The sequence below is a fragment of the Monopterus albus genome, unplaced genomic scaffold (assembly GCF_001952655.1).
Source record: "Monopterus albus unplaced genomic scaffold, M_albus_1.0 scaffold24.1, whole genome shotgun sequence".
NCBI lineage: Eukaryota > Metazoa > Chordata > Actinopteri > Synbranchiformes > Synbranchidae > Monopterus > Monopterus albus.
This window is the reverse complement of record NW_018127904.1, coordinates 498,931-526,416: the sequence shown is the minus strand read 5'-3', so window position 1 is coordinate 526,416 and position 27,486 is coordinate 498,931. Positions and strand designations below refer to the sequence as shown.

At 40.2% G+C, this 27,486-nt stretch overlaps 2 protein-coding genes and 1 long non-coding RNA gene across 4 annotated transcripts in view; 2 read left to right on the top strand and 1 right to left on the bottom strand.

Moving 5' to 3' along the window:
• tbr1b (T-box brain transcription factor 1b) overlaps positions 1–2,176 on the top strand; it is a 4,525-nt gene extending 2,349 nt beyond the window's left edge. The window contains exons 5-6 of the mRNA XM_020594657.1: positions 144–205; positions 706–2,176. Of these exons, the coding sequence (XP_020450313.1) occupies positions 144–205; positions 706–1,549 (906 nt within the window). The 3' untranslated portion in view covers positions 1,550–2,176. The remainder of the gene's footprint in view (positions 1–143; positions 206–705) is intronic.
• A 1,982-nt stretch (positions 2,177–4,158) lies between these two features.
• slc4a10b (solute carrier family 4 member 10b) lies at positions 4,159–26,250 on the top strand. Of its 2 annotated transcripts, none has more exons than XM_020594741.1 (25): positions 4,159–4,572; positions 11,708–11,789; positions 13,916–14,068; positions 14,190–14,328; positions 14,776–14,936; positions 15,886–16,071; positions 17,202–17,290; positions 17,823–17,980; positions 18,072–18,159; positions 18,832–18,978; positions 19,092–19,195; positions 19,816–19,990; positions 20,151–20,284; positions 20,561–20,806; positions 20,886–20,991; positions 21,331–21,492; positions 21,751–21,864; positions 21,960–22,121; positions 22,227–22,478; positions 22,698–22,766; positions 23,521–23,694; positions 23,968–24,087; positions 24,181–24,248; positions 24,347–24,453; positions 25,112–26,250. In XM_020594741.1, exons 1-24 carry the CDS (start codon positions 4,522–4,524, stop codon positions 24,420–24,422), a joined length of 3,216 nt encoding a protein of 1,071 aa, XP_020450397.1. In that variant the 5' UTR covers positions 4,159–4,521; the 3' UTR covers positions 24,423–24,453; positions 25,112–26,250. The 2 variants fall into 2 exon arrangements, with proteins under 2 accessions (XP_020450397.1, XP_020450398.1); XM_020594742.1 differs by having other exon boundaries at positions 4,161–4,551.
• On the bottom strand, positions 8,464–13,966 carry LOC109957117 (uncharacterized). The gene is made up of 3 exons (XR_002274500.1): positions 13,888–13,966; positions 10,130–10,193; positions 8,464–8,475 (listed from the first exon to the last, which is right to left on the bottom strand). It is a non-coding gene; the product is annotated as an uncharacterized LOC109957117 (long non-coding RNA).
• Positions 26,251–27,486: the final 1,236 nt, after the last annotated feature.

The window sequence follows — 27,486 nt, the reverse complement described above, 5'->3', positions numbered from 1 at the left end:
ACACACACACACACACACACACACACACACACACACACACACACACACAGAGGAAGACTCCACACTTCCACACTGAATTAAAAATATTATATATTTTGACCCTGTGCTGCGCTCTGATCTTTGTCCTCCACTTTTTCCCACAGATTACACAACTGAAAATTGACCACAATCCGTTTGCTAAAGGATTTCGGGACAACTATGACACGTAAGTCTTTATTATTATTTAATTTGAAGTGTTTCAATTATTGTGTGTTTTATTGCATGCTGCTGTAATTGAAGAAACTATTCTGAATTTATTATCAGGCTGTAGTCCTGCTGAGTATTTACTGTATCGTTATCCAAATTGTAGAGGGCCAATAAAATAATAATAATAAAAAATCTATTTTGTCTTCACTGCAACAGTTTAACAGACACAAGTGTCATGTAAATGCCTGACAAAAAATGAACATTCATTTTGATTGTGGTTTCGTTGTGGTCGATTAATTCGTGTAGATTCGGGTTTTTGCACTTCAAATAAGTGACAAGCGATTGTATTAGTGATCCGTAAAATTCAGATTCAGATCTTCTCTCGTACGACATGTGATGTTCCATACTAAAGAAATGAACTGGTGATACTGTCCCAACATTACTTTGATTCTTAGATGACCGGCTAAGGCGCACAGATTAGTTTATGATTTGTTTCTGTTTTTCTCTCCATCTTTTCAGTGTCTACACAGGCTGCGACATTGACCGCCTAACTCCATCACCGGGTGACTCTCCGCGTTCACAGATCGTGCCGGGTGCGAGATATGCCATGCCTAGCTCTTTCCTGCAGGACCAATTTGTCAGCACTTATGCCAAATCTCGCTTTCACCCTGGCGTGGGGACTGGTCCTGGCACGGAGCGCAGCGTCCCACTCGGCAACAGCTTGCTATCCCCGCAGCAAACCGAGGAGCCCACTGTTGCCACCCCCCCGCAGCGATGGTTTGTCACCCCTGCCAACAACCGACTGGACTTTGCTGCCTCGGCATACGACGCCGCTGATTTCGCCGGTAACGCAGCCACCTTACTGTCCTACGCAGCGGCCGGAGTGAAGGCTCTTCCCCTGCCGACTGCAGGCTGCTCCAACCGGCCTCTTGGCTATTACGCAGACCCATCAGGCTGGGGAGGACGCACGCCGCCGCAATACTGCGGCGTAAATAGCAAATCTAGCTCGGTCTTTTCTTGCTGGCCCGCCAACTCAATCGGCAGCAGAGCGGCCACCAACTACCTGGCCGAGGAGGGTGACTCCATCACGACAGAGAGGTCACCGATCGGCGTCTCGGAGGAGACCAAACCCAAAGACATGACATCAGAGTCGAGCTGGATAGAAACGCCCTCCTCCATTAAATCAATCGATTCAAGCGATTCCGGTATTTTTGAACAGGCCAAAAGGAGAAGAATCTCACCTTCTGCCACGCCGGTTTCAGAGACAGTGTCCCCGTTAAAATCTGAGCTGCTGGCACCGAGAGAGTGTGAGAAGAACTGCACAAAGGACATTGGTTATTACAGTTTTTATCCTCACAGTTAAAGAAAAGGTGAACGACACCTATCTATCTATCTATCTATCTATCTATCTATCTATCTATCTATCTATCTATCCATCTATCTATCTATAATAATGAAAAAATGAGGACTCCACCACCACAGTTAATGCCCAAGGTGTAAATACGTCCACTACTGACTACCCGGTCCTGCCATGGGTGGGACGAAGTCTTTCCACGCTGTTAAGTCAAACCACTGTAATTATGAATATAATGTGCATAATACTGAACATTTGGTGATGTGATTGGATGTACACCGAAATAGATGAAATCCGATTCATAAGTAGTGCTTTGACAAGCGAACCCTCTTCTGTTAAGTAGCCTAAACTGTTAGTGAAAAAAAAAGATATTATGTACATGAAATGTCCTTGTGTAGCATATACTGGCATAATAATACCTGTCAGTGGGAAAATGTATTTTGTACTTTATCAAAGCTGTAGGCTACCAAAAGTTTATGACGTTACCGATCATGATACATGTGGTTAAAGAAGATGTAAATGTTGGTAATGTAGACTTAGGGTCATTTTTTTATTGTTGGTTTCAGCCGGTTATTTTTCATAGCCTGTATACTATGCTGTTGTGAAAATCTCTGTATCTGCTGTAATGTGACTGAAACATAATAAATGATGTTATCATCAGAATAAGTAAGAAATGCTTTATTGGACAAAGATGTTTTATTTACAAATGCATCACGTGGAGCGTCTTTCCAAAAATAAAAATCAAAATTCATACGTTTATAACATAAACAAACAAGCTAACAAAAAACAAAAAAACAAAAATGAAGTTTCAAAGGTCCGTTTACTGAAAGACCTTTTCATGATAAAAACGGCACAGGCAAAAAAAATAAAAAAATAAAAATTGGTTGCAGCCACTTTTCCATTTACACAGTTTGCCAAGAAATTTAGGATGGTGAAAACTTTTATTTTGTCATAGTTGAGAAACAGAAAAACTGTGAAACTCACAAGTTTCCTGTTCGGCATCCAAAGGAAGAGACACATCAGAAGCAGGTCTTGCCTGTGTGAAAATGAGCAAAGGGCCAAAACAACCCACAGGACACACCTCACATCACGTGACTTTCCAAAATATGTGGTGAAAGTAAACATTCTTTTTTACGTGTAATTGATTGGAGGCTGGTTGTTAATTGCCAATCGAATGAGTTGTGCCTTCATTATCGGATTCTTAACTTCATTTGAACTAAAATTACACAAATACCAAATGAATGAAGTTGGGAATGTATATATAAGACCAACGTACGCGTAATAAACTCACTGTGCGTGTGAAGGAGATGCACACAGCTGTCAGTAAGAGGTGTGGCATTTAAATTGTCATAAAGCCTGTGTGTGTGTGTGTGTGTGCGTGTGCGCGCGCGCGTTAACGTCGTCTCTCTCAGTCGGTGATAGACCTTCCCAGGGATAAACAGCAGATGGCGATAAATGAATGCAGGTCTTGTAATCAAACAGCTCCTCGGTTTGTGGCTCTGAGCTCTCGGGGGTCTGCACAGTTCAGGGGCAGCTATGAGAGATGTGCTGCGCACGGTTTCTTTTGAATCACTATTTATTAATAAACGAACTTCCATGTGTGACTCAATTAAAGACCCTTACTGCGGTTTTCCTCTGCATTCAACTCACAAGGGTTGTGATCTACACCAGATGGCGGTGCTTTACTGTTATTAAAAGGATCCCTAGGACTGAAAACAGCAGTGCCAAATGCGCTTCAGCAGCAGTCCCCAGCCTCCTATGAACACATAAACATGGCGTGTAAACACAACGATAAATAGATAAAACTTACAAGAGCTTACAATACCACACCCCTCCTAAACTGTTGTATGGGTGGTTCATCCTCAAGTTCAGTAATGCAACTTTCCTCCTGATGGAGTCTTTAAACAACCATTTGTGGGAGAAACACTGCAAATTTGTGGAGAAGTGGAGGTGGAAATGTGCTAGGAACCCAGTCACAGCCTTTGGCTCTGGGAGGAAAAGTGAGAATTTCAGTTTAGACCTTCTTCTAATGTCAGTGTTATTGTAGTAAAGCACGTCCTTGTGCTCACTGCTTCATCACTTAAAACCATAAAACAGAGAAAATGTCCCTCTCACACTCTTCTTTAAAATGATAAAATCACTTCCCATCTGCGAATTTGGCATTAATCCCTTGGTGCGTGAGTTTGCTACGAGTTTCATTATTTTTATTAACAGAGATTTGCTGCATATGGCTTGCTTTAGCAGCAATACATCTGCTACACAGACCCACCTTCCATCTCAAGTTTATTTAAAGGTTACGAGATGCTACGGAGGACTTAGGAAAGCAGCCGTGCCAGAGACATCCAAGTCTTACATTTGATGGAACAGACATGTTGTCTCACTGTCATTATGGCCAGAGAATTTGTAAATAGCATAAAAATCATGCAAATCATTAAGCGACTGACAAGATGATTTTAACACAAATTTGCACTTGATGAATTTCTTACCTAGTTTTTGGATTTCATTTCCATTAACTATGAGTGAGATATAAACAGAGAGTGGCTGCAGCTTTTTTTTCCTGCTAAAACAGCTAAAACAGCCCCCAGGAGTAAAAGCCTGTGGCCCACTGAGCCAGCATCTAATAAAAACCAAAATAAGCTGCAATAATCACATAACACACCTCATCTGTGGGGGAGAAACATCGTCTCTGCTGATTTCACTGATGTGTTTTTGTCAGTGGTCTCTGTTCGGATTTCATTCTCATCTGTGCCTGAAACAAACGCCACACACCACAAGAAAGGAAGCGTTCACGTCAGAGATGCGCATGTTTTTATGAAGGAGGACACCGAGACGCGCTAACCATCTCCGAGCTGCTGACCGACGATGATTTAAACATGTGACCGCCGTGTGGTCGCTCAGTCACCGCTACACCTGACGGGATTATACACGACCCAGGTCTCCACGCCATCTCCCTGTTTACGGTGAAGTGCTGAGGGGGGGACATGACGGACACTGCGGACTCCAGTGCTCAGGTAGAGCCGCTGCTACCATCGGTAAACAACACTGATCTCCTGGGACAAACATTTAATATTTCAGCACGACTGTCAAGCTTAATCAATGTGTAATGGCAAGAGACGTTACTAAAAATGTAACAGCGTGACGCAGATGAAGTCAGTGATTAGAGGCTGCCTGTGGAGTTTTGAGCAGTTGTAAATACAACAGAAAGGACTCAGTTTCTTTAATAAAGAGCAATAACAATATGCCATCTTATGCTGATGGATGAAAATGTTATCCAGTCTATTATTCTAGTGAGCCCAGTCACTGGTAGTTATCTCAACTGCTCCTTGTGGATGGAGCTTTTAGTATAACACCTATACTCAAGTGTTTAAGTGATGTCTCATTACTTTGTGCTACATACTTTTATACATGACAGATCCCTGCTGTGACAGATGTTCTAATACATTCAAAAAGCTTTGACCTTATCATCTTCTTATGTGAATAAAAACTGTGATAGACCTAATGTATCATGAGGGGACTCTGCTCTGACATACTGTAGCTACACTCTGTACAAATACATGCTGTACTTAGGCCGCTAGCTCAGACACAGATATCATCAAAACCTCAACCGTTTTTTTAAAAACATTTCTTTCGCAGAATTGATTGGATCCAAACCAGATAAAAGGAAAATAAAATCTCTCCAGGGATGTTCTCAGGGAGATGTGGGCCCGTGTCCAGTGGTCTTTGCTGATCATTTTAGAGGAGATTTGTAGTCATTATCCATTTGATGTTTACATCAGAAAAGATTTTTCCATTTGGCTGAAGGTTTTAGATGAGAGTTTCTTTGCTTTGCTACTAATTTTAGTGGCTTTGGCTTCAAAATATTAGGTCGCATGCTGACATCGAAAGCCACTGAGTATTTTAGCATTTAAAAATAACATTTGTAAGTTAATCTTTGTCTGATTTGGAGCAAAATATGTGGCTGATTCCTAACGTTTGGAGCTGTGTTGATTACACAAAATACTTTAAATAATATGGATCCTTCTAACTGTTAAACTGAAATTATGATTTACTATCTTCCAGGTCAGTTCTTCCTTTGGCTCATCAGCTGGGCATAGAAGTTTAGTGAGTTACACTCCCCAGATTTTATAACTTCTAACATTATAGGGATCACAGTTCAAAAAAGATAATGGATGTAAAATTCTATCTTTTGCATAATTTTCATAAAGGGTACAAGTAGAACACAGATTCAGGTGGTGCTGTGGAGACGCACTCACCGGAGCATCCGAGTTGATTTGCTGTGGCTTGACAAACTTATCTAGGACTTTACTTCACATAATGTTCATGTAAAAAGGAGATAGAGTAGGCATTTGTCTGTGATAAGATGCTGCTGGGTAGCAGCGGCAATGTCAGAGCTATAATCTCATGCAGAGAGGCCGGTGCAGTTGTTTGACACACCAGAAGGGCATCAGCATTTATCAGGCATGGTGTGAAGCAGGGCAGCAGGAGTTTGCAGCGCAGATTTTAAACTGCGCTGCAGTCTGACTAAACTGATTATAGAGCAAAGGGCACAGAGGAAAAGCTCATGCATTTTGAAAACCTGGAGGTGCCTTGGCTCTGCACATATCAGGTAGGACCCTGGATCTTGACTGCTCTAATGGAGTGCATGTTCTAATTGAGAAGAATCAGGGACATTTTCTTTAGGGATCCTTTTATCTAAGTCTCAAAGCTGAGCGTAAAAGCCTCATAAAACTGACAACAGTGAAAAAGCAATGACCAATCAGTCACTGTCCTCCAGTTTGGTTATGGATGCAGATATTATGTCTTCCAAAATGAGAGCTCAAAGCTGTAAAGAGCCTTAAATAGCAGCTCTGGAAAAGGAAATGTAGAAGTAATGTTACAGGATGTTGAAGTTCAAAGTGCAAGCATTTGCAGATTACAGTGCATTTTGTGCCACATGAAAGCCTACACAGTTAATGATATTGCTGCCACCCATGGATCCAAAATTGCCATCTGTAGGGATCAGATCCAAGTATGTGCCACATCCTGTGATATCACTTCAGCTGTGTGGTTTGCCAGGTCTTTAACATGATTCTGATGGTTAGTAGTTGATTATGAGTCTAAAAAGCAGCAGTAGAGTGTTATTTTGCTTGGTGTGTAATTGGACTACACTGCTACTACCACAGACAGTACAATATATTTCTTTGAGAACCTATTTTGTTGCTTTGGTTTTGTTCTGATTAAACCCCATTTTGCTAGTTGGGTGTGAAACAGCAGGCCCACAAATCAGCTCTGTGTAAGTGTCATGTCAGTTGCTTTAGTAGTTTCAGTATAGAAGTTGACTATTTATCAAATAATGTATGTACATACATGTATGATGTTTATACTGTGTAAAATGATATTTGTGTTAAGGATGTTGAGGATATTCTCTGCGCTATAGGATCATCTGAGTTTATTATATTTTAAGATTGTGCAAACATTATGAGCCAGATGCTGGTTGTTAATGACACAACAATTGTCTCTTTTTCAGCATCCCAAACTTGGAGCTTAATTGCACTGAGTCTGAATACAATGGTCTACTAACTTTTGGATTTTTAGTACATAAAAGATGAAAACGTGAGTATAGTACTGTTTTTCATGTCCACAATTAAACTATTCCATAATTTGACCCCACTTATAGAAATGCAAAATATTTTTTTGGTTGTACATATAGCATGAACTTTTAGATTTAACTGACCCCTTACATTATATACCCCTTTCCCTTTCATCAAATAACTTTTGGATTCCACCAGGTAATAAGTCATTCCTGGCTTTATACATAAACACAGCGGTCTTATATTCCACTAAATCAAAGAATTTTAACAATTTAGACTGTATGAAAACTACCTTTGTGTGATCCCTATACCCCATCTTGTGCACAATTCTAATCGCTCTTTTCTGTAATATGTACAATGATTGAAGTGAACTTTTGTGTTTCCCCAGTTTTCAACGCCATACTACGCATAGTATTTGTTTTGAGAAAGCCTAACTGACTACAGTGCACATACTCAAAAATATGGGAGCACACACACACACACACACACACACACACACACACACACACACACACACACACACACTTTATGTTTCGTAGTCCATGGGGACTTTACATTGACATACATGCATTTCCTGTAGACTAACCCTAACCTTAACCAGAACCACTACTTGCCTAACCCTAACCTTAACCTAACCCTAACCCTAACCTCATCCTAACCCTAAACCATGTTGCCACCCTAAAATTCAATTTCTTGCCCATGGGGACCTCAATTTAGGTCCCCACCGTGAAATGGGTCCTCATGAGTTGGTATGGAGTCAGGAAGAAGTCCCCACGTAGCAGGAAAAACACGTCCACACACATACGTGTGCTTTTTAATTTTTTTTTAAGCTCACAGCACTGGCAACTAGACTAAGGAGATACTGTATATCAAAGAGGCAGAGGCCAAAAGGGTAAACACCTTGTTCTCCAAAGAAACAGCTAAGGTGTTACGGCGAGCTGTGTGTGAGTTGTTTAGGACCCAGTAAATATGCAGATTTGAACCCAGGCTAGACAAGAAAAACGTATTTAATGCTCCACGAAAACAAACAAAACAGAGCCGGTCTCGTCCGCTGATCTTGGGGCAGCTGGGCACACTGAGTTGACTGGACTACTGTCTCCCGGGGTGAATGAGAGGCGTTGCTCGCTAAATAAGAACAGAGAGAGAATTTAAGAACAAGCAGCAGGTATGGTATAGATTGTTTCTGGTAGTCACTCTGGGGACCTGAACAGCTGAGTGCGCCGCAGGCCCAGGGAGTAGTCCAGGGAGGGGGAGACTGGTGCCAGAGATCTCGGGTTCGGTGTGTGGGTCCCCTGATGAGGCAGCGCTGGTAGCTGAGCGGTGCGACGTAAGATGGTGGCGCTGTCCCAGGATTGCCTTGGAGCTCTGAGAGGAGGAGCAATTCACAAAAAGCTGTCCAAAAACCAAAACCTCCTTTTAACGTGAGAAGGGCATGAAAACCGATACAACAAAACAATGCGCAATAACAGTTGCGAAAGGAGCGCAGATCAAACAACGGTCCATAAACCTGAGGCCCTGACATGAACATGAAAAGTAGTTACCAACAGGATAACACATAATAATCTGGCGACGAGGACGCACCAACGCTGACCTTATATACTGCTCCGATAATGGAGAGCAGGTGTGCCTCGTCGCCTGGAATGCACCCTCACCTGTGCGGGGGCGGAGCTGCTGGAACTACCTGTGCCTGCTACCGAGGTACATGGGGCGGCCCGGGTCATAGACGTAACATAAGGTGTACTCCTAGCTGCCGTGTAGTAACACACTAAGAGCAGAATCACCAAAACCAGAGACCAACAGTACTTCACTAACATGTGGCAGTAATAGAAGACACATAACACCGGTGCCCAGTGGTGGAGCAGATGAACCAGCTGCTAGCAACAGGTTACCCCTCAGACTGGCTAACACAAGGAAGGACAGCGCTGATCATGAAAGACCCTCACAAGGGAACATCATAGCTGTCAGGCTACAGGTCCACATGAACCAGTACATGACCACGGCTCAGAAGGGCATTGGGAACAACAACAGGGGCTCAAAGCACCAGCTGCTGATAGACAGAGCAGTCACCAATGACTCAAGATACAGACAGACCAACCTGAGTAAGGCCTGGATTAACTACAGGAAGGCCTATGACAATGCTGCACACAGGGATCTTTAATGTCCTATTGACATTAAAGAGCTTCATCAAGAACTCAGTGTGACTGTATATATATATATCTTGTCCTCAGATATTCCGTGATTCACAGTTAAAGCGCCGGATATTACAGTGCATTTAATATGGGCTAATGTGGCTGGTGTTCTAGTAACAAATACTGGCAGTTTAATCCGAGCAGGGATGCCGATTCATGCGCTGTCTATTTGTAGATGGATTATCAACATCCGCCTTTCAGCTTGGCTGGCACATGTGGCACTGCAGCTGTGAACAGCAGTGACCTTTATCATCATACTTTGATGGTCAACTGGTGGTCAAGATGGCTCAGGGGAAAAACTGATATCAAGTGAGCTTACAGGATAAAAATTCCTACTGTTTCAAACGCGCTTTGACTTTTTTTTTGGCTCTGATGAGGGACAACTAGTCTCAATTCGCTCTCGCACTTAGAAAAAGCAGTTGTATGCACGGTTTCTTTGTGGATTTACAGTGAGAGCATTAAGTGAGTTTTAAGTTCATTGCATTGGTGCGCTCACCAACACCAGCAGGGTGCCCACCACTGACATCTAAGCATTGGCAATCTTGCAGCAGATCAGTTATTTGATGTACACTGCGGTCACAATGATAGTTTTCCTTGAACTTCAACTCATTTTATGTTTCCTCATTGTTCATATGAACGAGGCTTGTCAGTTCAGGCCCTTAACATCATAAAATGTAATGGATAGTGACTCCACAACATCACTATGCCCTGTGAAGAATGAGCCACAGGATAACTCCCTAGAAACTTCAGATTGTAATTTTACCACTTTGGATCCTGTACTGATTAAACAAAGAGGATATAATGTGCTAATTAGTCAGTGAACTTCTTACCTTTGGACAGAGCCAGGCTAGCTGTTTCCAGTCTTTATGCTGAGCTACGCTAACCATCTCCTCGCTGTAAGACAAATATGACAGAGGTATCAATCGCTTTGTTTACCTTATGGCAAGAAAGTGAATATCAAAGCATCAAAATGATTTCTCAAATGAATATTATGCCTTTCCTCTGGCACCCCCTCAAACAACCTTTTAGACCACCAGGGGTAAAGATATAAGACTAACACCTGCTTTATTTTTCTTCTAACAAACAGTTTTGATTTATTGGTGTTTCATGTGCATCATACAGCCTCTTATCCATATGAAGTTCAGTCTATAGGATCGTAAAAGCTTTTTATTTATATATTTCCAGGTTTGCCTCAGTTTTTTTTTTACCTTTGCACCATGAAGGAGCATTTCATATACAGTGACTGGGCTTTTGGTTTTGTTCCTATGTACTGTAGACTGACAAAGTGCAGCTCTAGCCAGATACATCCCTCCGCTCCACATCGATCTTTCCCTGTACCTCTCTACACTGGTGATCTTGTGCTGCCTCGCACCCTCATTACATTGGCTGCTCACTGTTTGGATCAGTACATTTTAGCTGAATTGTGGTAGCGCATTCAGATTCATAAAGGGACATTGAAAAGCTACAAGGCTTTAATGAGTCTCATGGAATTATAAAATGAGGTAAAAGCAGGTGTCCAGTTTGTATCCTCGCATGCACTGTTAAATGACAAATAGAGATTTCTGCTGGTTATACCGGTTCTCTCTCACCACCTCCGCACTCTCATCTTCCTTCTCGGTTATTATATAAGCAGGGCAACATTCACACCGCAGAAACCTGGTTTTCTCAGTGACTCTAATAAAGTAGATGCATGTGCTCCGAGTCATCTCCTACTATGGTCTGTCCTGCTTCTTCTTCTTCTTCTTCTGTTGTTGGGCTGCCACAAAATTATAACTAGCTGTGGTAATTGCTCATTAACAACAGTCACATGTAGAGCGGATGTCCAGAGTGGATACAAGCCTTATTTCTGTGGCATCTACAACATCACAGCAGCTCCATTTATTTTGGAATATAACAGGATACATGCAAGTGGTAGAAGAAAAAAAAGATGATAATTTGGTAATTCAAAAAAAGATCAAAAAGCTAACAAAACATTTAATTTAATTTTTCTAACTTTAACAAAATACAGTCACATATTCATTCGCCTTTTGAGCCTAACAAAGTGTAGGTCACTGAAATGGAAGCACCTTAAAACCTTAATTGTGGTGGGATATTTATCGTCCCCACTGTGAAAAGCCTTCTGTTTGGATTAAGATGATACTCTTTCCTCTTTAAGATGAGACTGCAATTAGTTTCCATGGCAACTGTGCTATTCAGTTGGATAATGTGTTTGTACATAATGCCCTTTACTGTGAAGGAACACCAGGTCAGCAAACATTACATTTCATGCTATGATCAGGGTACATTAATATACTGTAAATGTTGTTTATTCCAGTTCTAACTATCTGCACAGTAGGTTTCTATATGACTGTGATTATTGTATGATGTTTGTAATGTTTGTAATATGTCTGTGCCTGTTTGTCCACCAGAGAAATGATGATGAGGCTGTGGTGGACAGAGGAGGAACCTGGTCCCAGCAGAGAACCAACTTTGAGCAGGAAGATCTTGAAGGTAACAAATGTCACCGAACACATCTGGAATACAAAGCTTGGGGCGCTAAAAGGCTGCTGCAACTGAGCCCGCCCACTCTGTCCTTACAACTGCTGCTTTCCTCTTGACAGCTTTTTCATAGTTAAAAGATAAGAGCAGAGTGGGAGGCAGAGTGGTAACAGGAGCTGGGTGAGCTGAGTTCACATCCGTAATTTCATAGTCACTGAAATCCATGGACAGTCAAAACAAAGATACAAACCGTACTAGTGAGTAGCTTTGTGTACTGTAACTATCGACTAGTATCTGCCCCCATCTGCACTTGCAGACAGCTTTTTCAGTGAAGCATTCAAAACGTTAAAATTTCAAGTTGACGTTTTGTTTTTCTTTTAAGGAATCAGACCATTCCACTATATTTAGCTATAGAATACAGTCATATTGCAGGTAGCCTTTATGTATGGCATTACAAAATAATCGTAAATTATGAGTCTCTCATATCTCTCTGTTGTGTGTATGTGTGTATGATAAGTGTATTGACACAGTAGGTTTGAAATGATCTGGAATTAAGCTTACACTGAAAACATACAATATTCTTGCACCAGTGTAATGATTTAAATCAATGCAGTGATTCATTGATAGCTGCTCTTTGCTTTAAAACACATGAGAATTCTTTTGAGTTGTGAGATGAGAAGTAGTTGCTTATCTGATTGAAGAATAGCTTAATTAATTGTCATGTCTAGACATAGCAATCATTGTGGAGAGCACTGTATGTACTGTATGTAGTTGTTTTACTGCAGCGAGATGAGTGGGCTTGCTTTGGAGTGCAAAAACAGATATGCTTTCTCTCTTTATGTCTCTCTCACGCAGCTCTTGCACAAACACAAACATGGAAACACATACACAGTTCTACATGACATTTAGAAACAGCTGAAAAGAAAGGATACATGAATTAACAACCACCAACACAAATTCACACAGATGTGGGACATGAATATTATACGCAGTAGTTTACAGGCAACTATGATACAAACATAAATCTCTCATTATTTGATTACTGCAACATTACGCTTCGCACGTCTTGTATTTGAATATAAATTCACACTTTCATTGTCACAGCCATATGTATTTATGCTTTCATACTTGATTACTATACATATTATAATCTTAAATGCCACTTTATAACCAAGAGCACTATTCAGACATGTTTTTAAACATGGTTAAAAACTCATTTGAATACATTCTGATTCACTTGGGTTAATGTGAGTGGAGGGAAAGTGCCAGGTGCTGTTAGTGTGCTTGTAAGAGATCACTCATTCTGGACAGCTTTTAATGAACCGAGTATGCAGCCAGCACATTACATAATACATTAGTTGCACTTTTTTCACAGAACCAGTAGAGTTCATGAAATGTTCTGTTTTATCTCATGCATAATTTGGTACAGGTTCCATAAAGCAGACTGTAAAAAGGTCTTTTTTAGGGCTGTACCCGACTAAGGGTTTTGTTGGTCAACTCGGATTTGGCTGTTAAGTGTGAACATTCGACAATTCGCTCTTTTATTTTATAGATAGTCATAAAAAATGGACTGGAATGAATTTCAGTGATGTTTCAATCACATCAACATTGGAATTCAAATGCAAAAGAGTGATGGGAACATATTTATGTATACAGTCTATATATATTTATGATTTCTCTTATTCATAATTCTTCATTGAAATGTTTTCCCAGTGCATTCTGTTAGTTTCTTAGTCCCATTTGGACTGTCATCAGTGAAATTATAATGATTATCTGCAAAGCTTCTGAGAGCACGCACATCTACACAAACAGAATTAAGGTCATCACTTACAGGGTCCATACACAGACTTTCATTCATTTCCAGGAGACTTACACTAACCTTATCCAGAACCACTACTTGCCAAACCTTAACCCTTCCACTAACACTTAACCAAAGCCAACACTTGCTCTAACCCTACACCCCATTATTTTTGTAAAATTCAATGAACTACAGGTACATTGCTGGTCCCTGCAAAGATAGTAACTGCTGGATTCAGGCCCCCCCCCCAAAAATAAATAAAAAGAAAACACACACACATACACACAGAAAGGCACATTTTAGTTGATCCACCTTTAACCACTGTGGGACTTGTCTCCAGGCCACAGGACTCTCTTCATTGGGGTCCATGTCCCCTTGGGCAGCACCAGGCACCGCAGCCATCGCAAGCAGCGTCACCATGGAAACAAACACAGGAGAAGGAGCAGGGACCAGGTGCTCACCCAGGTCGAGGGTGGAGAGTCTCCTGTTTATGGTACTGGTTGCAATCATGGACCTGCATGCAATAGAGCATAGAAAGAAGTATTTTGCCTTTGTTCATGATCTCTTATTAACTTAAGTTTGGACCTGTCGTGTGCAATTCCTTATATTCCCAGACACTCCATCCCAGAGAGTACAGTTCCTACTGGGTGCTGAGGATGATGATGAGGAGCATATTCCTCATGACCTCTTCACAGAAATGGATGTGATCTGTGCAAAGGATGGAGAAGATTCTGAGTGGAGGGAAAGCGCCAGGTACTGTCAGATTCTTATGTGACATGTGATTAAATGGAGCAGTCAGGCCCGTGATCCCACTTACACTAATGAGAGATGAGGCTGTGTATCTATGTTCCCATTACATTAACTAACTGCAATTCATTCTTGTAATTGCTAGGGGAATTAACTGTTTGTCATTTTTTTTCTTGATAACTGTCGGTGTTAATCAAGGTGCTGAATTGATTTTACATAAATAAATTGGTAAGTATTGTTTAAGTGTCTTCTGTTAAAATGGTAAATCAGACATATTTTATTTACAGTGATACCCTGATAAGGCAATAAGGAATCAGAGTAAATGAGCGAAACACAGAGAGAGAGAGAGAGGGCAAGAGGGCGAGATGAATGAATGGTTGCAGCTACAACAGATGGCCAGCCAGTTTGATATTTGTTGGCGTCTTCTGACTGCAGCTCAAACTCCTGTTACAGGTGGCTGAAGTTTGAAGAGGATGTTGAGGATGGAGGAGAGAGATGGAGTAAACCCTATGTAGCCACTCTGTCTCTGCACAGTCTGTTTGAGCTGCGCAGCTGTATTATCAATGGCACTGTGCTACTAGACATGAAGGCTAATACCACTGAAGAGATTGCAGGTAACTACAGCAATGATACACCAGAGTACCAAGTGACAAAGCTGTTGGATTTGTCAATAACAACTTCAGAAAAGGCCGTCTTGGTTAATTAAGGATAAGGCCGGTGTTGTGTTGAGATCTGTTCCCCCATCAAGATGTGTTTCCCCTAGCCTTAACCTTATCCTAACCATAACCACGGAGAGGAGCACTACTGGAAACAGTTTTCACTGGGGAAAACATCTCAACGGGCGGACAGATTTTGACATAAGACCGGTCATTTTCTATATTAACAGTATTTTCAACACTGCCCATACAGAGACTAAAACTGACAATAAAATGCTTATACTCATGGTTAATGTCCGTCAGTCCTGGCTCAGCTTATTCATTTGTGCCATAGACCTCCACTGTTGTTCAAAACACATCAAGGAAACACACCGCTGCACTGCGTGACATGTTTCCTTATTAGCACAGACCCCAGAGTGACGAGCTAGCATAATGTAAATAAAATGAAGCGCATGTGTAGTGCATGTGTAGTTGATTCTGCCTTGTGCTAACTTCAGGAAATTATGGCCGCTCACAGCCTTTGGGCAACATAGTCTGGTCTGTTAGCCACTGCAGCCATGTGTTTCCTTAACATGCTTTTAATAGTTTTTGAGCAACAATGGTGTTTGCTGAAAATGCTGGAGACAGAAGTCGCCTTTTTCAGTTTTATTGTCACGCACACAACACAAGTGAGCAACTGCACCAACAACCAAAACACTGAACAATCCCCACCAACCCTGAACTAAATACATTCTGCCCAGAAGGGCATTCTGGGGGACCCCACCAAGTGTCTCTCTGCCCCCAGCACTAGAATATAGAAAATGACCAGTCATCTTTTAAAATTCCTTGAATCAAGTCACACTGGCAGCAGTTTCTCAGCAAGAACCATGAAACATGACACCAAACAGCCTGTCTTTGCCTCTCTTAGACATGGTGTTGGATCACCAGGAGCTAGACTCACCACTGGGTGATGAGCTCAGAAAGAAAGTGCGGGAAACACTGCTGAAGCAGCACCATCACCAGAACCAGAAGAAGCTGGCTAACCGCCTACCAATTGTGCGCTCCTTTGCCGACATGGGTCGACGGGCGTCAGAGCTCCACTTGGATAAAAATAGTAAGAAAACCAGAGAACAGTGATCCCTTTATCGCACTGGTTACCAGCCTGGGATTGGGACCACCTAAAGGGTTTCAAGTACATCTGAGGGTTTAAGAGATAGGATAGGAAGGAAAGGACAGGAGGGGAAAACAAGAAAAATATATATATTTACTATTGTTTTTACTTCAACAATGTTGGGACCTGCTGCTTTACTGGATTCTGTAATGAATCTGGTTGCAAATATGGAATATGTGAATACGTCTTATACACATATGGGCTTAAGTCTTCCTTCCTGATTCTATCCACCACCCACCATCTGTCCACCCACCTGCCACAGCCCCACTGAAGTCAACAGGTGCTGGTTTAAACAGCCTGCCCTCACCCCTTTACCAGCTTATACTTAAAAACATATTGTAGGGGGAGTATTCTCAAGGTTTGTGTTGATATTGGCAACATGTATTATTGGTTGAAAAGAGTTGACCAAAAAAAAAACAATGCTCATAAGTGGATTCTATAAATATACACATTTATTTGCTGTTGATTTTCACAGTACTAGAACTGTTTAGTTGAATTGTGGGGTATATTTAGTCCAGAACAGGCTCATTATTGGAAGTATTGCTACAGTATATTATTGCCAACTACATTTCATAAGCTTCAGGTTTGCCAGAATTACACATAACAAAATTAGGTACCTAGAACACACCAAACCGTTAAATCACTGTGTAGTATACTAGAGATCTTAGTGACACACCATGAACAATTTATTTTCACTGGTGTGGCATTTTAAAACTAATTTCAAAGCAGCATCCTCTGATAAGCTCCATTCCATGCTTTGTGAGCTTATTAAACACTATAATTAGTGTTAATTTTTGACCCTCTTGTTTAATGAATACAGAAATTAGACCAGACCTGTCAGGCAGCTTGGCAGTTAATCACATTAACATGAGCTTGGATTTTTTTTTTTTTTGAAACAACAGCGATGAAAAAGAGTGGTTTTATGCACACCGTTAAAAAAACTGTAAAAATCTGTTTGTGGCCCTCACTGTTGTTTCCCTTTCTATGCTTGGCCCATCTCATGATATGTAGTGAACTCACTGGCTGAAATTCAGTTTTGTTGGTTAATAACTCCACCTCTCCGAATTATCCAGGTCCGATGACATGCTCCCAGTCTCAGTTAGCGAGTCCGGATGGGAAAGCAGACATCAGCAGAGAAAACAGTTCCGTGGACTTTAGCAAGGTACAGTAAAGCACAAAGAGTGTACAGATGCACTATAATACATATGGTGTTTCTCAAGTCATACATAATGTTGTACTTTAGTATTTCCATTTTTCTATGTAATGTGTACTTTTAATTACTAACAAAAATCCACACACAACTATTCCAATTACCCCCAAACAAAAAAGAAAGAAAACAGAACAAGACAGATGAGTTATTTGATGCTTTGCATAATTTCTTACTTTTACTCAAATGCAATAGTTACCCCACTAGAAGTACATCATGTTTGATAAATATGAGCAGACTTATGTAATTGCGTGTTTCGAACAATAAACAGGTGGCCCTTGTTGGTACTTTTAATAGAAACATCATCTAGTAAGGGATTAAGGTTATAACCAAGTATTACAAAAGTCAGGACCTTTGTTTAGAGTTCACTGCAATGATTCTCTTTATCTTTTCCAAGCATGCCCTCAGTCAAAGCTGCTTAGACTGGACATGGTATCAAGGCCTTTCATATGATACTAAATACACTGTACTTTGTGTCCTCTTTCAGATAGACCTTCATTTCATGAAGAAGATCCCACCAGGGGCCGAAGCGTGTAACGTGTTAGTGGGAGAGGTGGAGTTTCTGACCAAGCCGGTGGTGGCGTTTGTCCGTCTTTCACATGCGGTCATGCTCAGTGGGCTGGCTGAAGTCCCTATCGCCACAAGGTTACAGCCCGATTCAACCACACCTGCGCATATCATTGTGCTGAGCCAATGTGATGGAAATGTATTTTAAATAATCTGTTTTTGCCTTTAGGTTTCTGTTTGTTCTCCTGGGGCCCTTGGGAAGAGGGCCTCAATATCATGAGATTGGAAGGTCCATTGCAACACTTATGACAGATGAGGTAAGAATTTGCCTTATTAAGAGTCAGCAGCTTCTAGGGTTTATTTATTCATTAATGTTTTTAAAATAAAAGGGTGGATTGGTTTGAGTGTCAACCAGATGCCAAACTCAGATTTTCTGCCGGCACTTTGCATAAATTCACAGTCCAGCAGAACACAACAAAGTCCTGAAGTGATGGAACATTTCTCAGCATGAAACACAGCACGGATCTTTGATGACATGCTTCTGGCGATTAGTCAGCCCTCATGTCCAGGATTTAAGCTGCCATCCATCATCAGTGAGGACGAGCTCAGCTTTGACGAAGTCCAGACTTTATTTTACACTCTTTGGAATGTGTAGATTTGAGGAAACTCTACATTTTACAGGGGAGTATAGTGAGGGAGCTGATAACTGCTTCACAGTAGGATCCTGGGCTTTAAAATTCTACCTTTGCTTCTGTCTGTGAGGAGTTTGTATAGTGTGTTTTACATAGTTTATATGGGTTAGGCTGACCGGATACTCAACTGCTCATACGTGAATATGTATTTTTTTCATTTTCTCCATTTAAATGTTCATGAATCTATAAAGTTTATACTACAGTAAATGCCCCTCGAAGGTCATGTGCAATGCAGTTCTCAGTTAAGGCTTAAGTCAGGGCTGCATTTCAAAGCCAACCATACTTTTTTGCTTCCAGGTTTTTCATGATGTTGCCTATAAAGCTAAAGACCGAAACGATTTGATTGCTGGGATTGACGAATTCCTCGATCAAGTGACAGTTCTGCCTCCAGGAGAATGGGACCCATCCATACGGATAGAGCCACCAAAAAATATACCTTCCCAGGTTAGTAAGACTTCACTTGGCTCATTGCCTTCTTTTCTTCTTGTTTGGATTTATATATCTCATGAATGTGTAATTTAAAAAGGACTAATAGCTGTGCACTCTTTGTTAAACAGGAAAAAAGGAAGAAAAGTACAAATATACCTAACGGATTAGTAGAGGGTGATGAGGAGGAGGAGAACAGTGGCCACGGGGGTCCAGAACTGCAACGCACTGGAAGGTGGGAGAGTCACAAAGGGAAAAACAACACGCAGAACCTAGAGAATTTCTTTACAAATGGACGACTCAGCCTTCTGAGCTCCACACTACAATGTATTTAGTGTAATTTGCTGTTTTCCTACAGTGTAGTTAAATACAATGTGATTTTGTAAGTCTGCTTCTTCAAACGAGTTTTTAAAAAGTTATATTTTGTTTTCAGTGCTTAGTGTTGTTCTTTAGGTATGAGATAAATATACTCATTTTGGCATATGGCTCTATACTGCCTGGAAATGTGGATAAAATGTAGGTAAATAAATCCACTTTAAGGTTTACTTGACACTTTCTTGTTTTCTAAAATGCACAAATCGAGCCCATACTTTCCTACCAACTGTATGCTGTCATGTTGATTGTCTGTTTCTGGGTAAACTTGGTCTGTAGTTTTAGTCACAGAATGGTTACCATAGAAACACCCTTGAGATCTGCATTTGCAGCTACAGTGGGCTTCTCTCTGAGCCATACTCAGAGCTGGGAAGAGGGCAGCAGAGGCAAAGCAAGGCAGGGAAGAATCAAAAAATCTTACACACTTCTCAGAAATAATGCTAAAGCTTATACAGTTGAACTTGTCCTTTTTGACACTTCCAGGTGGTTTGGTGGTCTCATTATGGACATCAAGCGAAAAGTACCCCACTACCTGTCCGACTTCTCTGATGCCATTAGTTTGCAGTGTGTGGCCTCTTTCCTATTCCTCTATTGTGCCTGCATGTCCCCTGTCATCACCTTTGGAGGACTACTCGGCGAGGCAACAGAAGGACGCATAGTAAATTATCTGCTCTTTCCTCTAAACATTCATAATATTCTGCCAAGCGTAGCTGTACACTGCTGTGTACTGTACTAGCCTTTCATTACATCAAACCAAACAACAGTTATAGTTCAATATGGAAAAGATTTTTACTTTCATTCCTCTTTTCATTCCCCAGAGTGCAATTGAATCACTGTTTGGGGCCTCACTGACTGGACTGGCCTATTCCCTGTTTGCTGGGCAGCCCCTTACCATTCTGGGCAGTACAGGGCCGGTGCTAGTATTTGAAAAGATACTGTACAAATTTTGCAGGTACGTTTTGTTTTAATACGACTGTGTGCATAAATTATCTCACTCAATATCCAATAAATTACACCTCTTGATGTTTATCCCGGGTGATAGCGTCTGTGAACACGAACATCTCTCCTATAGATGATTTAATGTTATGATTGTATAGATGAAATACCATTGTGTTTCACAGTGATTATGACTTTTCCCACTCTGCCACATTACAAACAGTAAATAATCAATGCATGATGTAGTTTGATATGTTGCATAGTGATTTTTCCTTGTTTTTACTCCACACAGGCAGTATGGCTTGTCCTATTTGTCACTGAGGACTTGTATTGGTCTATGGACAGCTTTCCTCTGTATCATGCTGGTGGCCACAGATGCCAGTTCCCTCGTCTGTTACATCACACGTTTTACAGAGGAAGCTTTCGCCTCACTCATCTGCATAATCTTTATCTACGAAGCCTTGGAGAAACTTATCCACTTGGGGGAGCAGTATCCCTTTAACAGGAACAACAACCTGGACAAACTCACCATGTACTCGTATGTTGACACTTAATTTCATACTATCTATACTATTTAAAGTCGTAATTACCAATTACATTTCTTGTTGCATCAACAGATGTACTTGTGTTGAGCCCTCTGACCCCACCAATGGCACCCTGAAGTACTGGGAGCTCAACAACATCACTTCCTCAGAAATCTACTGGGAGGCACTGGAGGTCAAGGTATTATTGTATTCACATGATTTAGTTTTAAAAAGCAGAAAAAAAACTCCCCAGATCTATCAGCTATAGAGGTTTTATGTGCACACAACGGAACTGAAAAGAATATATTTCAGTTTTCAGTTTCAAAGTGGCATGCTCTCCCAAATGGAGGAAGATGGAAGGAGAAGATTAAGGGCACATGGGTCGGATTATATTGGATTACTCATTGCAAATCACTATAAAAGCAGATAAAAAATACCCAGTTTAAGGTTTTTTGTGGACATGGATGCTTATAAATTCCTGTTTGTGGAAGCCTAAAGTCTGCTGATGACTAACTGTGAACTCTATGTGGTGTTGCAGGACTGTATTGAAAAGCAAGGGGAGTTTATGGGCAGCGCCTGTGGCCCTCACGGCCCCTACATTCCTGACGTCCTCTTCTGGTGCATTATACTTTTCTTTTCTACCATCGTCATGTCTGCCTTCCTCAAGGAGTTCAAGTTCAGCAGTTACTTTCCTACAAAGGTACCTTCACAATAGTGTGATTAGTGTTCCAGGCATGAATTTAAAGCTCCTTTCTCTGTTATTAAACAGTTTGGTTATGTAGCACAGTGCAGTGATACACTCTAGTGGCTAAGTGCAGGTACTGCATTGTAGCAAGTAATAGATAATGTTAAATGAGGAGTCCTGCATCCTGTAAGCTTTCAGTTTGAGTTTACATTGGGTGAAATAAATTAAACTGTATGATTGAAGGACATTTTGAATGTTTTTCATCTCTATCAGGTGAGGTCCATCATCAGTGACTTTGCGGTTTTCTTCACAATTCTTACGATGGTCCTAGTCGACTATGCCTTGGGGATTCCTTCTCCAAAACTAAAGGTACCCAACGTGTTTAAGGTGAGCTAGTCACACAAACTTTTTAAACCGGTTTTTATCAACAAAGTGATAAGTAACAAACTACTAATTACACCAAACCAACAATACTTTTTCAGCCAACCAGAGACGATCGAGGTTGGTTCATTAACCCACTGGGGCCCAACCCCTGGTGGACAGCAATTATAACAGTGGTCCCGGCTCTGCTTTGTACCATCCTCATCTTCATGGACCAGCAGATCACAGCTGTCATCATCAACAGGAAGGAAAATAAGCTGAAGGTACTTTCCTGTCCAAGCTTTGGTTGCCTCTGGTTGCAAACGGCATTAATAAGATGGCTTGTATAGTATAGCTTCTACAGCTTCAGGGTTGTTTTCCACTTTCAGAAAGGCTGCGGGTATCACCTGGATCTGTTCATGGTGGGGGTGATGCTTGGCGTGTGCTCTCTAATGGGCTTGCCCTGGTTTGTAGCAGCCACTGTCCTCTCCATCTCCCACGTCAACAGCCTGAAGCTGGAGTCAGAGTGCTCAGCTCCTGGGGAGCAACCCAAGTTCCTTGGCATCAGAGAGCAACGCTTTACTGGCCTCATGATCTTTACCCTCATGGGTTGCTCTGTCTTCATGACCTCTGTACTGAAGGTCAGACAAGGTCTTTTTGGTACTTCTCCGTTGTGTTTGTTTTTGTGCTACTGTTGTCCATTCTCAGTATTATTGAATGCAACTTAAAGTATAACTCTGTTGTTGTACTATACATTTCTCAGATCTTTATCCTGAAGATATTTATTATTCTCTGATTAAATATGGAGTGCAGTACATACATAATAGTGCTATTGATATAATCCTTTTATTGTTCTTCAGTTCATTCCTATGCCTGTGTTGTATGGAGTATTCCTTTACATGGGAGCATCTTCTCTCAGAGGCATTCAGGTAAAATGATTCTCTGTATTTAATGCAGCTCTTTTTTTGTTCACGTTGTATCAAACACACATGCAACATTTGCGTCTTTTGATATTTGTTATAGATGCCTTTGAAATTGTCTGTGGTTCTAGTAATTTTGATTCTTTTATAAAAAATATATTTTTTAATTTTGCGGTTCGACTGCTCATGCCAGGCAGGAAAACAGTGATCTCCACCTGCAAATTAAAAACCTAATTAACATAACCTGCAGAATTTGGTTTGTAAACATCAAACGTTTTTGAGATGATCTGTGTGGCTGAGACTTGACAGAGAACTGGTCAGTGTTGTTAATGTGTAAAACCTCCTATCAGATAATCTGAATAGACGGTTAATTCTCGCTGAGCCTTAATAGGGGATCGCCTCCATATTGTCTGGCTGCCCAGATAAAAAGTGTTAATTGGCCTCTAGTGTGTTCCCAGTATTTACAGAACACCTGACTGTTATTTAATTGCCCTGTTTACTTCTTATTTTCTTCGGTTTGGAAGACTGCCTGTTATTGGTTTGGAAAAGTCTATTTAAATTAAGGCACAAAAACAGCCAGCCATTAGTCCAGCAAACACCAAGTAGGTTTTATTTTAGCCCGCTAGATGTTGTGTATTGTAGGTTTATCAGAGATTTTGTTGTTGCGTTGTTTAAAACAGTGGCTGGTTGTTGTAACTCAAATTATACATATCTCAATTTTGAAAAAATCACTTAAGAATTGTTTATCATTTATCCTCTCCAGTTCTTTGACCGTCTGACACTGTTCGGTATGCCAGCCAAGCACCAGCCAGACTTCATCTATCTACGACACGTACCCCTGAGGAAGGTGCACCTCTTCACCATCATCCAGCTCAGCTGTTTGGTTCTGCTCTGGGTGATCAAGACGTCCGAGGCTGCCATTGTCTTTCCTTTGATGGTGTGTAAACAGTTATTGAATCCCAAAAATACCCAGCACTTCCCATCTATGTTGTGCAGGTGTTGCCAGGAGACAAAATATGTTCATACAAAGTTACATGTTTCTTACACCCTCTAAGTACATTTATGACCTTCCCCAAATGGAAATCATTTAAACCAATCCAGGCTTCTTTTTTTGCACACTCCACCTTTTCCTGCTCCGCCAGTGGTCGTTCATTAGCACATATGATTTTTGTGGATTCAGCTGTTTTGATTCTGTCTGTCAATCCTGCAGGTGTTGGCGCTGGTGTTTATCAGGAAACTAATGGATTGTATCTTCACCAAGAGAGAGCTGAGCTGGCTGGATGATCTCATGCCAGAAAGCAAGAAGAAGAAGCTAGAGGATGCTGAAGAGGTGCTGTTCCTCTCACCACAACATACACATAAGTGTTAATTTCATTTTATGAATATTCACATGTATTTACACTGGATTTTCTTCACCCCTCAGGAGGAGGAGGAGCAGAGTATCCTGGCAGAAGACGAGGGAGTCGTGCAAGTGCCATTAGAGGGGTACAAGTAAGTTAAATGTTTTAAAAGTAAAAGCTAGCAGTTATTTTCTGAATTCTAGTTCATGTACACATTTGTAAAATATTTCCTGGATTCTCTTTTCACAGAGGAATACCCATCATCAACATTACAGATGAAATGTCGAAAGGTTCCTTTGGAAATACTTGGAATGCTAACAGCTGAGAAACACATTTGAGAAAGACTTGAAATCATGGTAAGATTTAATATATTTTTGAATATACAGAAGCTTATTATACCGTAACCTAGTTCGGACAAGATGATCAAAAATATGGTTGGTTATTGCATATCACAAAAGCAACATCTTTTGGACTCAAAAACAGTAGGAGCAGCTTCAAAATAAGGAAACAAACAAGTCTGCAGTAACTTCACATTCAATAATAAAATAATAAGTCTCCACTGCAGTATATGTGGCACCAAGCTTAAATAAACAATTCAGTAAGGAAATAATGCAAGCATTTGTCCACTAGGTTGGCTGTCATTTGCTCATTAATTCTTTGGCTTCATGTTCTGGTGGAATATGCTTTATATTTATCTGTGGCTATTATAATTTATAGAACTCCCTAAGTCCATCCCTCTCAATATGAACACAACTCACTGGGCATGAGCTTGCTTATTTGTGGAGTTTAGATTTTATATTAATCACTTATCAGATTTAGGGGTTTTTGTTCTTTACTGTTTTTACTGTATTATTTTGAGTGTTTTTACACTCTGGAGTTGCATCTTTTACTTACCTAAGATGCTCATTACTTCTTCCACCGCTGATGACACAAGTCTCCTGAACAGAAAATACAAAATATGCTAAGTAAATATGTATATCTACTAAGGTGTGGTTTTATTTTTGATTCCAACAGTGCATCACAGTATTTCCTCACAAAATGAGAGTGCAAGATGAGAAATGTAAGCTGAAGATGATGGTCAGTGTTGAGTCTTTGTCGCTGTCTCTTCTCCGTGTTTGTAAACAAATCTGCATTGTGCGCTGCAGTTTGTCAATCCTTCAAGTTTAGTCTTGTAAAACTGTGCATAAGTGGATGACCTTGTTATGTGATGCATCACAAATATTCTGCCTCTTCATGAACCAGTGAAACCTACATTAAACTTTTATTGTGTTTGTTAATGTCAAATTGTACTTAATAAATCTAGATGCTATTGCTACACAGTAAACTACATACAACATATAAAAAGCTTGGTCTTGTTATGAGACTGTTGTCAGGTTCTTGGTTTGGGATCAATTTGTATTTATTTTGTTTTACATGTTGTATTTTGAAATACCATCATTTCATCATATCCTATTATTTATGTTCTATTTAGGCATTGAATGTGATTTGAAATTAGATATGAAGATGTGTTAGCATTGTTACAATTCTATTAGCATTGTTATACGTCTTAAAATCTTAAGGTAATTCTTGACCATAGAAACTTTCTGAAAAGCCATATTTAAATGTGTACAAATTCCTATACTGTGAAAAGTCTGCAAATTTTGAATTGCACCCATTGATTGTGACTGGCAATCTTAAGTTGGGAATGAGTGATATAAATTATTTTCTAAAGGGGAATATACATCTACTAAAAACCCAAATGCGATAGCAGCATGCTAGAATATCAATAATCAAATACATATTTATATGAGAAATTATTTATCTATATTTATTTTGTGGAGAAAACAATACTATGTTTACTACAGAAAACATTGCAGCCTAACAGAGACTTGCAGTATTTTGCTCCCTGGTGACAGTATATTGCTTACAGTGTATTGTAAATATAAATTAATTGTAAATGTGAAAAATGTCAATCTGTTTTAAAAGTGGTATGAAGTTAAGTTTATATCGTTAATTAAGAAGCTTCATCATTAAGGCATTCAACCCTAAAGACATCTCAGTTCTGTTCCACATCTGGGCATTTCATTAATTTGGAGTGTATAAAGAACTGGGAATTGGTTTCCTTTGAAAAACACAATCTTGTCAATGTTATTTTAACTTAATAAATTTCTATGAGCATTCTTGTTTGCCTCGTCTTTGTCACATGTAGACTGATAGTGTGGGATGGAAAATATATAAAATTTTATAAATACAGTACATGCATTAGTTATGAATTTCCTAGCTAATGCATGACCTGTGATTTATTGACTGATGCAGGATATCGGGTACCATGACATAGAAAATAATACAAATGATTAAATCAATGCAAGTTAACCTCTAGAGTCCTGAGCTTTGGAAACCCAAGCTGTGCGGTCCTCATATGAGGACGCAGGGACTCTAGAGGTTAAGTATGTGATTAGTTAACACAATAATAGAGCATTAATAATTGTTAAATCACAGTTATTAATTCATAGAGCAGGACCTATTCTTACTCAGTTTTAGTGAATGAAAGAAATATTTAGCTAATTATTATTAGTATGACTTTCCTTGAGGAGGCACAAATCAATCAGGTAACTGGAAAGTAATGGTGATTTTGTGTGATGTAATGATAAAGTTATGGCGAGTCAAGTCAATTTTATTTATAAAGACTAATATCACAAATCACAAATCTTCAACTTTAAAAAAAAAAAATCAACAAAAACTAAACTAATTAACTAAGTCACTCTTACATGGATTTCAAATGCCTTTTTCCATGTACAGTAACTGGCTGCATAGAGTATGTAAAGAGTATTACATAGGGTATGAATGTACTGTACGAAGTAACTGTGAATTAGCAATCGGCAACAATCACTATTTGAACCATTAAGTGTTAAATAATCACATTATCAAATACATAACTCCTAATTTATTTATGGTAAGCGCCACATATGTCCATTCAGCAAAAGCCTGTATTTAAGTGTTACAAAAGATGTTTGTGAATGCTTGATCAGTAACCACAACTTATGCCAAATATTGTATTATTTTGGTTCAAATCACATATCAGACAAAAGTATGTAGGTGCACGTCACGCCACTGTATTGACGTAGTACGTGCATGGAGAATGACATGGAGGAAACCTCCGGTATCAGTGTCACCAAGCATGAATGCCCATTTATAACCCTCAGAGATTTGGCCTTGACCAGAGTCGGCAGGACTTTTGTAATCAACAGATGGTCTAATATGCTATGCATGACAGCTTAGAGAGGTGGCACATCCCTGAGCATGTCAAATGGTTGGCTTATGTGAATTTGTTTTGTCTCAGTGCCAAGAAGAGCTCAAGAGTGTTGACCCAGTTACTGTTCCCTGGGAGTCCCACTTGATTGACATGATTT

Coding starts and splice junctions, on each gene's coding strand:
- slc4a10b (XM_020594741.1), top strand. CDS start 4,522: ATGACGGACACTGCGGACTCCAGTGCTCAGGTAGAGCCGCTGCTACCA. Junction 4,573..11,707: donor TAGAGCCGCTGCTACCATCG/GTAAACAACACT, acceptor TTTGTCCACCAG/AGAAATGATGATGAGGCTGT. Junction 20,992..21,330: donor GGGAGGCACTGGAGGTCAAG/GTATTATTGTAT, acceptor GTGGTGTTGCAG/GACTGTATTGAAAAGCAAGG.